The sequence below is a fragment of the Salarias fasciatus genome, chromosome 17 (genome assembly GCF_902148845.1).
Source record: "Salarias fasciatus chromosome 17, fSalaFa1.1, whole genome shotgun sequence".
Classification (NCBI taxonomy): Eukaryota; Metazoa; Chordata; class Actinopteri; order Blenniiformes; family Blenniidae; genus Salarias; species Salarias fasciatus.
This window is the reverse complement of record NC_043761.1, coordinates 3,268,342-3,280,480: the sequence shown is the minus strand read 5'-3', so window position 1 is coordinate 3,280,480 and position 12,139 is coordinate 3,268,342. Positions and strand designations below refer to the sequence as shown.

Here is a 12,139-nt window from a genome sequence, read left to right as displayed (position 1 = left end):
AAAACAACAGCTGAACAGAGTTACCTCCTCAGAAATTCATCAGCGGACACTCTTCTTCCCACCAAAGAGGGCGATCAATCAGGAAGGAGCAACAATCGCCTTGTCAGAAGATTGGTTTAGCCTTTGCGCAGCGGGGGCGCCGCCGCTTTCATCAAACTGACGGGCCGCCTTGAGCGCTGGGCTTCTTGATTATTACTCACGTCTGAAAAGTAGCCAAAATACCCTCGCACCAATTAGAGACACTCCCAGGTCAGACAGCAGGCCAATTACGCGCCAAGATTAGCGTCTCGCATGTACATCAGGCCTCATCAGTTAGCTTTCCGTGTGAAAGGCCAGCATGAATATATTAGCTCAATGCTAATGAGGCTTGCTTTCCATGTACATAAGGAACAACCTGTTCTGTGGTTGTCAGGGGCAGCTGGTGGGAAGACCCCCAGTCACCCACCCATCTTGATAAATATTGGAGCAGAGGCTTACGCCGCCCTCTCGCAATTCATCTCCCCTCACAAGATGGAGTGGGTTTTCACACGGCGGCCTGACTTCAAACCTGGTGCCAAATGCCATTGCTCTCTGTCCTAAGAGCTCTTTGAGTTCACTTCTGGATGACTGCACTCACCGACACACAGCGCCGGGCTGGTAAACCAGTCCGTCTTGGCAACTGACAAGCCCCCCCCCACCACCGGAGATAAAAAATGGCCGAAGCCAGAACGGGACCCCCGCTCGTACCCGCTAACGACCGGTGCCGTACGGACACGGAGAGGGGGGAAGTCGAGGCGTCGATCCAGACCACCCAGGACGCCGTGCGCGAGCCGACGGAGTCGTCCGATTGTCTGCCCGAGAGACATACCCCACATTCCCAGGAATGCCGCGCTCAAAGCGCAAACGGCACGGCCGAACGCGCCATATAGTAACGGCTTGTCCAGGACGGGAGCCAAATCCAGCACAGACAGAGGACACTCTGTGTCTTCTGCGTCTTATTAATTTCCCGATTGTCGTCTGTCACCAGTTATCTACATGCAGACGTTAATGGGAGTCATATGGCTTCCCAGAATGCCTGACTTCTCATGTATGCCTCGTCTCACGCTGGCCTCACTGGCTTGACACCGTATCCAAGCGTGACACGCAAGACCTTGTCTTTTGGCGTGTGTGTGTGTGTGTGTGTGTGTTTGTGTGGAGTGATGTTATTCAGAACTCATGTCAACTGCTGGTTGCGTGGCTGACCCGTTCAGCCGACGGCTAATAGTCCCTGTAAGAGGTGAAACCCGAGATGGTAAACTTGTCTGTCAAGCCGCCGCTGCCGCCAGCAAGTTTGCGTTCCCAGCGCCCCAATTAGCGCCGAGCCTCCACCTCACATGTCACCCGTGGCCGATCCCCGGCGCACAGCCCCCCGACCTATACCGTCTGCCGCCGCGCCTCTCGGCCTGTAACCTCTCACCTGCCGCATCGGGAGCCACTGGTTGCCAGTTACCTCCAGCAGATAGTAAATCTCTGTAATTTTACTTTCACTGAGTGTCTCGGGGCGAAGAGGGGGGCTTGCAGGAGATGTGGGTCAGAGGATCTTTGTACCTGATGTGTTTACTAGTCATTGAGGACGAGGGAAAAGCTCAACGAGTTGGAACGCCGACTCTCTTCAAGGCGTAGGCTGTTTGTGTTCGACACTGCGGCGCTGAGTGAAGGTGCAGATTTACTGCTGGAGCAACAAAGACATGTGCACCTGTTGGAACATTTGCAAAAAGAAAGACTGTTTACATATTTTTTAAGCCAGAGGCTTATGAAGCAAATCCTTTCCATCGTGCAACATTTCCAGTAATGGAAAAGGAGTCTGTCTTCAGCCCTAAATCCGGAGGTAGCTAATGTCTTTTTACCTGCACAAGAATAAGTACGGCTGAGCTGATGGAAAATCCGGGATGTGAGAGTAGCTCAACAGTAACAAGCACTTAGGCCATGTTGTTGGAATAAATCGCCGCTTTGTGATAACTCTACTGTCTGACTCAACAACTTCTCAGTGACCTCCTCTGTCCTTGAAGAAAGACAGCGTTTGCTCGTATTGACGGAACATCGATCGCCTTTCAGCATGTGGCAGGGTGGGAATAATGAAACATTCAACAAGGCTCGCAAGGTCAGACTCAGGAATGGCTAAACACCGGGGGGGGAGGCAGACTGACAGAAGAGCTGTCAAACATCTCGGCCCAGAGCCAGAACTCCCCACGGCCACCGTCCCGTACTGGAGGAAATATCCGTGCAGCTGTGGTAATTACAGGGACATTTTAGGAATATGACAAGATGCGGCTTGCTGCAATGCGACGGATACGTTAGCGTTCATCCTCACGGGAGTAAACCCGCAATTCCAACCCGCTGCTATTTGCAGCAGGTCTGAGTGTCGGCGCAGACGGCTCTGACGGGCTCAAGCTTTACTCTCTTGGGATTTATCTCTACTGACAGAGCGTCGCTGATCGCACTTCAAAAGCCTCGTTTGACCGGCGCTAATAAACCGACGAAGACAAAGACGTCCTGCTTGGCGTCTGGCTCTGTGTCACTGGGACACTTCAACCTATTGATCTCTCGTTGACCCTCCAGGATCCCACATGCTATAGCCCCGCTAAGCCTGTTTCCTGTGTGGCTGAAGAGTCGGGATGTTGCTTTAGAGCTCATTGTAAAACATCCCCTAAAAGTGAGACGCACTGCAGTGAACATTTATCACCTCGGACTATGTCAGGATTAGCTGCAATTACAGTCATTTCTTTGTCAATCTGATTAAACTCTTCCTGTTTAAGAGATCAGACTGTACCGTTTACATGAATATGAATATCCTCTGATTAGTCAACCCTACACCAATCCCATTATGTTTTAATACTGTGACATCCAGCTCCTCCCAAATAGAGACATCAATACAGAGACGCCAGCCTTCATCAGCATCTGATGATGACAAAGGTGAACTCTCAGTGTTCGTAATGTGATTTGACGGCTTGGTCTCCTGTTTCTGCAGAATAAGACTCTAAACCGAACCTCTGGTTTGAGGTATGGCAGATGAATGAACCACTGCGGCATATCTACCACCAAATGGCTTAAGTGAGTACAATTTTCAGATTGATTTAAGTATTAAAACAGTCCATGCTGTCTTTGTGTTCCACTCTTCGAGGTATTCGTTTGGCCACAGAGTTCATGTTTCACAAATGCACACCGCTTCCAAAGCTGGAAAACCGCATGGCTTCCACATTGAATCAGCAGAAAGTTTAACATCGAAATGCAATCAAGCCAAGGAATGCACACTGACACACAGACACACACATTCTTAGCAAGATTTACTGACATGTACGTACTCCTACAAGCCATGACTGAGTAAACATCCTCAGCAGACTGATCTCCACCTACATATGACTGAGCAGCGCCGTTCATGTCTGAATGAGGTGGAAGTCGTAGTGAGTCATGAGCCGGATGAGGTTCATCTGCTCCCAGTCAGGCTCCGGTCCATGTGGGTCGCACAAGTCTAAAAACAATCCTCTCAATCACGCTTTCCTGCGTCTCAACCAGGATTTCAATCGTATGCGCAGAAAACGACATTTAGCATGCGAAAGCCCGCGCACGCCTGCTTAATTTTCAAAATAAACATCCTTTATGGTTTGACATGTCCTCTGTGTGTATTTCTAAGTTAATATTATGTTGAATATGGAGGTGAGCCAGGACAGAGCGAGGCCGCTGATGAGGTTAAATGATCCTGATCAAAAACACAGATCGCCGCTCCACGTGTCGAGCCGGAGGGGAATAAATGAGACGTTTTTCACCCCTCGTTCGCATACATCACAGCAATTTGGGCTCTCATACGGCGGAACCGATGAGCTGCATAGTAAAAGTGTTATTCTCAGAAGCTTTTACAGAGTGGCTGTGAGTTTACGGGATGCAGAGACATGTCGCTGCTCAGAGGGTCAGAGGGAAACGGAGGTTTGGCAAGATGAGCAAATAAAAAGACTCATAAAGATATTTTATGTTAGACCTAATCTGCAAAGCTATTTATTTCTTTAATGAACCAATTTTTTTCAGCCTTTACAAGATGACATTGTATAAATGTAGTTTTTAAATAAATGAAACTAGCAGAGAACTTGGAAAAGGCTGTCTGGTTATTTTTTTTAGCACCTTTGTCACTATAGTATACCAAAGAGTGGGATTTGTTATGTGATACAAGCAGGCAGCAGAGAAGACAGAAGCAATATACCAGTGGAATTCAGCAGAGTGAGAGGAAGTGAGGGTGGTCCAGCGCCTTCTGGAGGGACTCAACACTTCTCTTTAATGAGTCCTGTCAGGAGCCGGGGTTCAGCTCCCAGCATGGAAACCGGACTGTCAACAGAGTGTCACGGTCCAGGCAGGCTGGAGGGAAGCACAGCGACTGCAATCGCTCCCAAATATCCGCAGGACTTCCAAGAACCCATGCCCCCAAGATCCCTGGGACCTCCAAGAACCCGTGGCCAAAGACCAGCAGGAGTCCTGAGAAGCCTCGCAGCTCCTGTGACCCAGAGGTGAAGTGACTCGCTTCCCAGAACTCACCTCCAGGTGAGCGGAAAAACGAGGGACGCCCCCCCAGGCCGGTCCAAACGAAGGTCAAATAACCAACGATGTGAATCCTGTGTCTCTACATCGGGGCTGACCCTGAGCCTGGAGGTCCTCGTGGTCCGATCCATCAGATCGACAGTCCAATCTTAAAGAAGTGGAATCCACCGGATGTCCCTGTCCACCCCTGACCTGGAACCATGACCCCGACACCATGGTGACATGTGGGACTTCCAGACCTGATTGAAAGGAGATTTTAACAGGGGAACTATTTTCCTTTGGTCGGAGAGAGTAGATGTACACCTTATACATGAGGAGGTGCCAACAGTAACTCAACATCACTAAGCCGGTGGGTTCCACTTTCAATCAAAACAGTAAAATAACAACATGAACATAATGAAACCTACAATTTGACCTCAAACCTTTTAAGACCTTCCAGTAGTGAAAACTGTTTTAAACTTCACATTTCAGCCTCATTCTGACAAAGCAAATCCATCCAACCTGCCACGAATCAGGTCAGAATATGTGTAAAGGGAGCAGGAGATATAAAAAGCGACTTAAGGGGGGGTAATTATCTTTTATCACGTCGGGGATCCCTGAATAGTCCTGCTGTGAGGGAACCGGTTCCCTGTGTTTACCATGGCCACACATGAAAAAGCCGCCACTCGAGAGTTTATTATTTGGGTTAGCTGCATTTCTCACTGTTTATTATGCGGCTTTAATTGAGATCTTGCTGCATTTGCCTCCAGATTAAGGGAGTAAGCAGAGCGAGGGAGCGGAGGAATGTCGGAGGCAGCAGCTTCTCCGCAGGACGCCGGGCTTCAGCGCCGTGAACCCGCCGTACCCCGAGGCTCGGGTTTCAGGAACGACGGGGGGAAAAAAAGACGAGGGGATATTCCTCTCATCCTCTGTGATCTCCGGACCGATCGCTTGCAGGTTTATTTTCATGCTTTCACGAAAGAATTATCAGGTCTTGACATGTGGGAAACGAAGGACACTCAACAGGTGCCAAACACCTGCACCGCCTCCCCCGGCTCGCCATATCTGACTCTTCATACGTCTCCTCCTGCGTTCTGGACTGAGACCAGACCGCCTGAATCCTTCCCTCGAGGCAGGACTTTCAGTGTTTACGTAGGAAATGAGCCTCCACCTCGGTCCTGAGGAGTCTCTCTCCATCTGGCGCTCGGCAGCGCCAAAATACCTGCTCCGACCGCGGCTTGAGAAATGATTTCTAGAAGTGCGCCGACTCGACACTCCCACAACGCACGCTATCAAAGCTGGAATGTAAATTTACACCTGATGTGGGCCGACGGGCCTCGAACAAACATTTGGCTCGCAAATACCCCGCTGTGCGCACAGCTCTACCTCATCGCGGAGATAAGCGCTCATTAGGATGAAAGTTTGCTGCACAGCGCTGGCAAAGGCGTCCGCTTAGTGGGCCGTTCACGAAAAATGTGAGCTCTGCAGCTTTTTCTTGTTAATTTAAAGCCAAGTATTTAAGACGGAAAAAAAACTGTCTATAAGTGATCAGAATGATAGTTGCTAGAAATAACCCCATTTTTGGTCTTTTTTAACGAAAATGACTTGGCAGAAAATCCACCCCGCCGTCTGGGAGGGAATCAGGCTGCTATAGATGCATGATGAGGATTTTCAGCTTGAGCACCTTTGACAGATTAAGATGGAGTTTTGGAAACATCCCGGAGGAAGAAGAGGGGGAAAAGTGTGACGTGAATTCTGCGGAGCCAAAGACAAAGATGGTGCAGATTCTTCCTGCCGTTTTATTAAGTTTGGAGTTTTGCCAGGACGGCGGTCAAATCGTGACCTTTTAAACCTCAACTTTTCAACAAATGCGTGGATTGGAAATTTGATCAACAACCGAACAACATCACTTTTTTTAACCATTTATAGATTCAGAAATATGTTTTGTACATAGTTCTTTATGCGATTATGTGCTAAGATAAGAAAAAACATAAAATGTTAACGTAAATGTATAAATAGGGAGCATGATGAATGAGTAGGGAGAGCAAATGCAACTAACATGGTTAAAATTCCCGAAATGGTGAGAAATTGCTGAAAACAACAGAAAACACTGTTTTGGTTTTTTCATTTTTAACATTTAGCTTTGGTATCTCCGTTTCAGAACGTACCAAAAAACTCAGGAATCATATTTGCTAGACAGTTGGAAAAAAGCAACCCGTTGTCAAGGTTGCAAACCACCATGATGTTTATTTAATCACACTATTTTCTGTTGTTTGCTTGGAAATCTACAGAAGTATGTCCAAGTTACCACATATGGTCTCTCTGATAAAGATTACCCAGGCTGCCCAGAAGAGGTCAAAAACCGGTTCAGAACTGTTGAATCAAAACCAAACTGGCACAAAGGAAAGAGAGACCGGCTGAAAGTGAAGGATTCAGACCAAATTGGGACGAAGCCACAACATATTGAGACGGATATAGTCATGTGAAGACGGAGCAGGTCTGCTTGGTCTGACGGACAGCCTCAGCTGCTCCGCTCGGCCTCGGAGTGAAAGGTGATCAAACGTCTCCTTCGGCCCTCGGCGAAAAGGTTACCGCCAATCCACAAGACAAGGCACGCCGGCGCGCCGCGGCAGTCCGCTCTCATATCAAAAATTCATTAAATAATCCAGGTTTGGTGGACTAAATAAAACAGGAGAATCAGAACCAGAGACAGCCACAATACCCGCAAGGCCTGCAGCAACCCGGAGCAGCGCGATTAAAGTTTAACCAGGACCAGATTGAGGGCAGGCCTGACGGGCGCCGCCGCCTCCTGCTGAGCTCTGACTGCTGCGTGACTCGCAGCGGCGGGACGACGGACGGGCGGCGACCGTCGAGGAATCGCTCGCGCACACACACACCTCTGCTCCCTGCTCTTTGAAACATCATTCCGGCGGAAGCGGAAACACTCCGGAGCAAAGCGAAGCCGAGGTGACCTCAAACGACCCGGGACCAGGAAGTTAGGGAAGACGCCGTCCAAACTAGTCAAAGAGTCGATGAGGAAACTCAAGAGTGACGAACAGCGCTTCAAAACTCTAATTAGAAATCCAAAGGAAACCATCTGCCAAGTCTCTCTACCTTCCTTTAAAGACGGAGCCTGCAGCTGAAGCCTGATTAGCATTTTTAGCGTTCCTGCACTAAACACAGGCCGTAAAACAGCCTCATCCCACAATCAGGCCGCTGATTTACAACAGTTGCTCTTTTCCTTACCTTCAAAGGGGAGGAAGACTCTGGGCTGAGGCTGCAGGAGGCCGGAGACGCCGCCGCACAGGACGGACAGAGCCAGGAGGGAGAGCGCCACGTCCGACGCCAGGCCCGCCGGCCGGCGCATGGCTGCAGCGCTCAGGGAGGACCGCCGGTCCCGGCAGCCTGCAGGGCGGCGTGTGGGGAAAGAACGAAAAGGAGCAGAGTTAGTTTCTGAAAAGACCTTTTAAAACAATGTCCGGGGCCGATTACTATTCATTGCGAATCACGATTCAAACACTTGATAGAAACAGTATCTAAAATTGTTTTGCTCTCTTTGGCCACTAGGGGCAACAGAGTGCAACACAAATCATTAAACAACAATTTTGACATGTAGTAAACTTTTTCTTCTGGGAATGAATGCTTGGAAAAAAAAGAGAGAGGCTGTAGGAATGACGGCGTTATTTCTCTGTAACGTCCTGAATATCAAGCCAGGGAACGAGAGGAAATGTGTTCCTCCTGTGACGCATCAATCACGGTTTTCTGGACTCGTGTCGCCGCCTGCTCACATGTAACAACCGCAGACGTCGACGCCGCCTCCAGGCTAATGCGTGCTGATATCAGAGAAACACGCTGGATTCTCATCGCGCTGTTATTTCCTCGCATAATCCGAAACACGAGCGATCTTCAGTCTGCAGATGAGTCCTGCAGGCCGGCAGGCTGAGCAATGCCAAATCCAACATAAAAAAAAGGAAAAAAGAAAAACTAAACTAAACATTGCACAAAATACAGCGGATTAAGACACAGATGAGAACACAACATGTCAGCTGAAATCCATCACTTTCACAATATCCCTGCAAATGTACCTCTGTTAAATATGGATGAGTTAAATCTGCACAAAAGAGCTGCCAGAGAAACGCTCCCGTCCTCGGCAGGACAAGGGCGGCTCAATTATTGATGGAGGCAGGTACTGTACAGCCTGCAGGCCGGGGTGGGGGGGGGGGCGGGGGTCCCGCAACGCAGAACTGGAGAATTTTGGGCTGTTTTTGTAATTTGCTACAGCAGAAAACACACCCGGCGCGACTCAACGTTGGAATCTCCTCCACATGCAAAGAAGACAAGCGGCGCTTGTCGAGCAGGATCTCCGGTCTCATGGCTTATACATGCGCCGTTAAAAATTCATCGCCAGGAGATAAGAAAGCTGCATCATTGCAATAAAAATTTCAGGTGTAGCATACAAATAGGTCGAGACACATGTATGTCGTGTGTGTGTGTGTGTGTGTGTGTGTGTGTGTGTGTGTGTGTGTGTGTGTGTGTGTGTGTGTGTGCGGTGCAGCTGTAGTGGAGTTCAGGTGCAGAGGGGGAACATATGGGGAGAAAGCGGCGAGCGGCGAGATCTGGAGAGGAATAAAACAGCATGTGGTGAAAACAGACGGGCCGCATCGCAGCAGCTCTCCTGCTGCATCACCGACACACCCTCACACACACACACACCCTCCTCCTTCAGCTCCAGACCTAAATCTGACCTCCTGTCCGACTCGGACCGCATCCGGAAGCGGTCCTGCCGGAGATCACACCCTTCACCTCAGTGTAAAGGTGGCCGTCACTTCTCAAACATTCATTAAATAGTAAGCAGGAAGCGATTCCATCCAGTCAGCTGGACTTGCCCGTATGTGTTGGAAGATGTTTGACCTTTTTTATCTAAATGGATTTTTCATGTCGTGTTTGGACGAAAGGCAGTTCCGCACAGTTTAACACACTGATAACACACGAGCACTCATTTTAATAGGCAATTTATCATGTCCCACTCGAAAACCTTTTGGATTTTGCAGAATTCGAGAAGAACTTAAGCACGATGCGGGTAGAACATGCAAACTCTGAACACAACAACCCTGCGGTTCTATTGAAAAAAAGGATTAGATCTCCTTCATTTCATGACATTTGACGCAACACTTTAATCAAGAAACACGTCATGAGGAGGAAAAACACATAAGTGCAGGAAAGCAACGACCGTATTTCCCAAATTATAAATCACATCTGTGAAAAAATGCTTTATAAACAGGAAAATACATCATAATTCACACTTATTCTTCCATTCCACATGTAGTGCTCCATTAATCCTGGTCCAGCAGCTTTCAATGTAATGCTGATAGATTCTTTCTGTTGTCGTACAGTGACAACTAGTGGTCAAAGATAGTATAAAGCATATTTTTTGATATAAAAAAATCACAGACCAGCCATACAAAGCATAAAAAAGGAGATTTATAGTCCAGAATATACGGTACTAGATTCGGTAGAACTGAATCGTCACCTGAAAATAAGCAGCTCTGTCTTTATGCTTACTTTCTCTCTTGTTCCCGTCGTAATCACCACAACCACCAGAGGGCCCAAAACATATAACCCCCCCCCCCCAACAATCAGCCCTGTTGTCTCCGCTATGAAAACAGGCTGTAATAGCAGAAGCCTGGTAATTAAATCTCGGAGGAATGAGGACGAGCGACACTTCGCTCACATCCTATTTATTTTTTCACCGCTCCAAGATTCTACCAGGTCACACACTGAGTGTTTCAGTGGACTAATTCGCTCCAGGCTTCCAGCCAGCCAGTCAAAGTCAACCTCAAGTTGTCCTTTGAGGATTACCGAAGTCCTTCTGTTGGTACACATGTCCGGGAAACGGTGATGCAAACTGCTGAGGCTTTCCAGGTTCTAAACAGTAATGGGACAATTACGCTTTATAAAGGCAGCCACACCGTTAAACCTCGGTTCGCTGTTTAACAAGCAAGTTACCGTGTGAGGTAACTTCTGCATTTCGCCCTGTAATGTTAAAATTAGTTGACTTTCTGAAATGGGTCAGAGTTTTGAAGCCACTGCAGTCTCTTCATCGACACCAGATTGGACTTAAGTCTACTTCCAGTATGTAAAGTCTCAAACATACAGAACGAAGTGGCTAAAAAGCACATTATATTGCAGAATACCAGACAGACACAGCACATTGGTTTTGTTTGATTTGGGGACATTTTTAATCAACTGTAAATGTTAATTTCACATGCATTAAGATGCAGATTGGTATTGCCTTCAGTGCTGAAGAAATTTGAACATATAAAAATTCTGTTTGAAATCATTTAAAAATAATTTCTGCCTTGGGAGATGCTTTCAAAAAGTTGTGTCTTCATTGAATCTGAGCACCGTTGTCGTGCAAAGCAGGCTTCCAAAACACTATGTGCGTTTCCTGTTTTTACTTGAAAATGTCATCTATGTGCAACAATGCTCCATTTTTAACATTAAATTTAAAACTGAATTTCATGAATACAAAAGTAAAAATGTTCTATATAGCTGTACAAATGGGCCAATTCGGAGCCAAACTGTCTGTCAAAGGGTTAAAATGACACTGAAATGTAACAAAATCTCAAAACACTTTGTAGTTTTTCCACTTCCGTGGTTTTGGATGAGCGCTGTATGGTTTTCCGACTTCGATGACATTTTAACTCTGCCGCGTGTTTCCGATCGTCAGCCGTCAGCCGGATCCACCCTGTGCGAACATGCACACCTCTGAAGCCCTCTGCTCGCTCCAGCGTGGATAATGTGGGTCCCACAGCTGCTAAACTCGTCTCTGGGGGGGTTTCGGTGGCACCCTCCCTCCCCCCCTCGAGGTCAGGTTCTGACACTCGGTTTCGCCACCCGGCAGAAGCCAATGAGCTCATTACCACGTCGCGCTCGTACCGCCACTTTAAAGGGCTCTCCCGGCTGCCACGAACAGAAAAAACCAAAAAAAAAACAAAAAATTAAACACTCCAATTAATTTCTTTGCTCAGCTCCTGTGCCCAGAAATTCCAGGACCGCGACTGCCAGGAATCTCTGCAACAAGCAATTAAACGTCTCTCCACAAAGGAGGTGAGCGGAGCGAGCCAGCCTGGATGCAGAGGTACGTTTCCAGTGGGGTGTAATGATAATTGCGTTTATTGTGCTCGCCGTCTGGCTGACGGCCTAATGAATTTTCCATCTCATCATCTCGCAAGCGCTGCTGAAAAACTAATATTAATGAAAGCAGAGAAGAAGAAGGGGGGAAAAAAAAAAATCATATTTTCTGTTGTTTTCCTAACATGGGAGTGCAGTTGTTTCACTGCCATCTGCTTCTGGTCGGGCTTCCAGCCGAGGGCGAATTCAAGGGAAAAGAAGGATCTATTAGTCGGATTCAGATCCTGTAAATTTAATTAGATTCCTTTAATGGAAGAAAAATGCGTGAAAATTAAAGTAAACAAGTTGCCCCGCGGCCCGGCTCTGACGGGACAGTGTGTGTTTCATACCACACCCCGTCAGTCACTGTCAGCAGCTCTATTACACACACACACACATACACACACGAGTGTGTATTTCAGCTATTTAAACTTTAGAAGAACTG

At 47.7% G+C, this 12,139-nt stretch overlaps 1 protein-coding gene across 1 annotated transcript in view; it reads right to left on the bottom strand.

Annotated features, from left to right (window-relative positions):
* Positions 1 to 12,139, bottom strand: part of sema3c (sema domain, immunoglobulin domain (Ig), short basic domain, secreted, (semaphorin) 3C) — a 41,753-nt gene that overhangs the window by 29,033 nt on the left and 581 nt on the right. The window contains exon 2 of the mRNA XM_030113423.1: positions 7,768 to 7,926. Within this exon, the coding sequence (XP_029969283.1) occupies positions 7,768 to 7,888 (121 nt within the window). The 5' untranslated portion in view covers positions 7,889 to 7,926. The remainder of the gene's footprint in view (positions 1 to 7,767; positions 7,927 to 12,139) is intronic.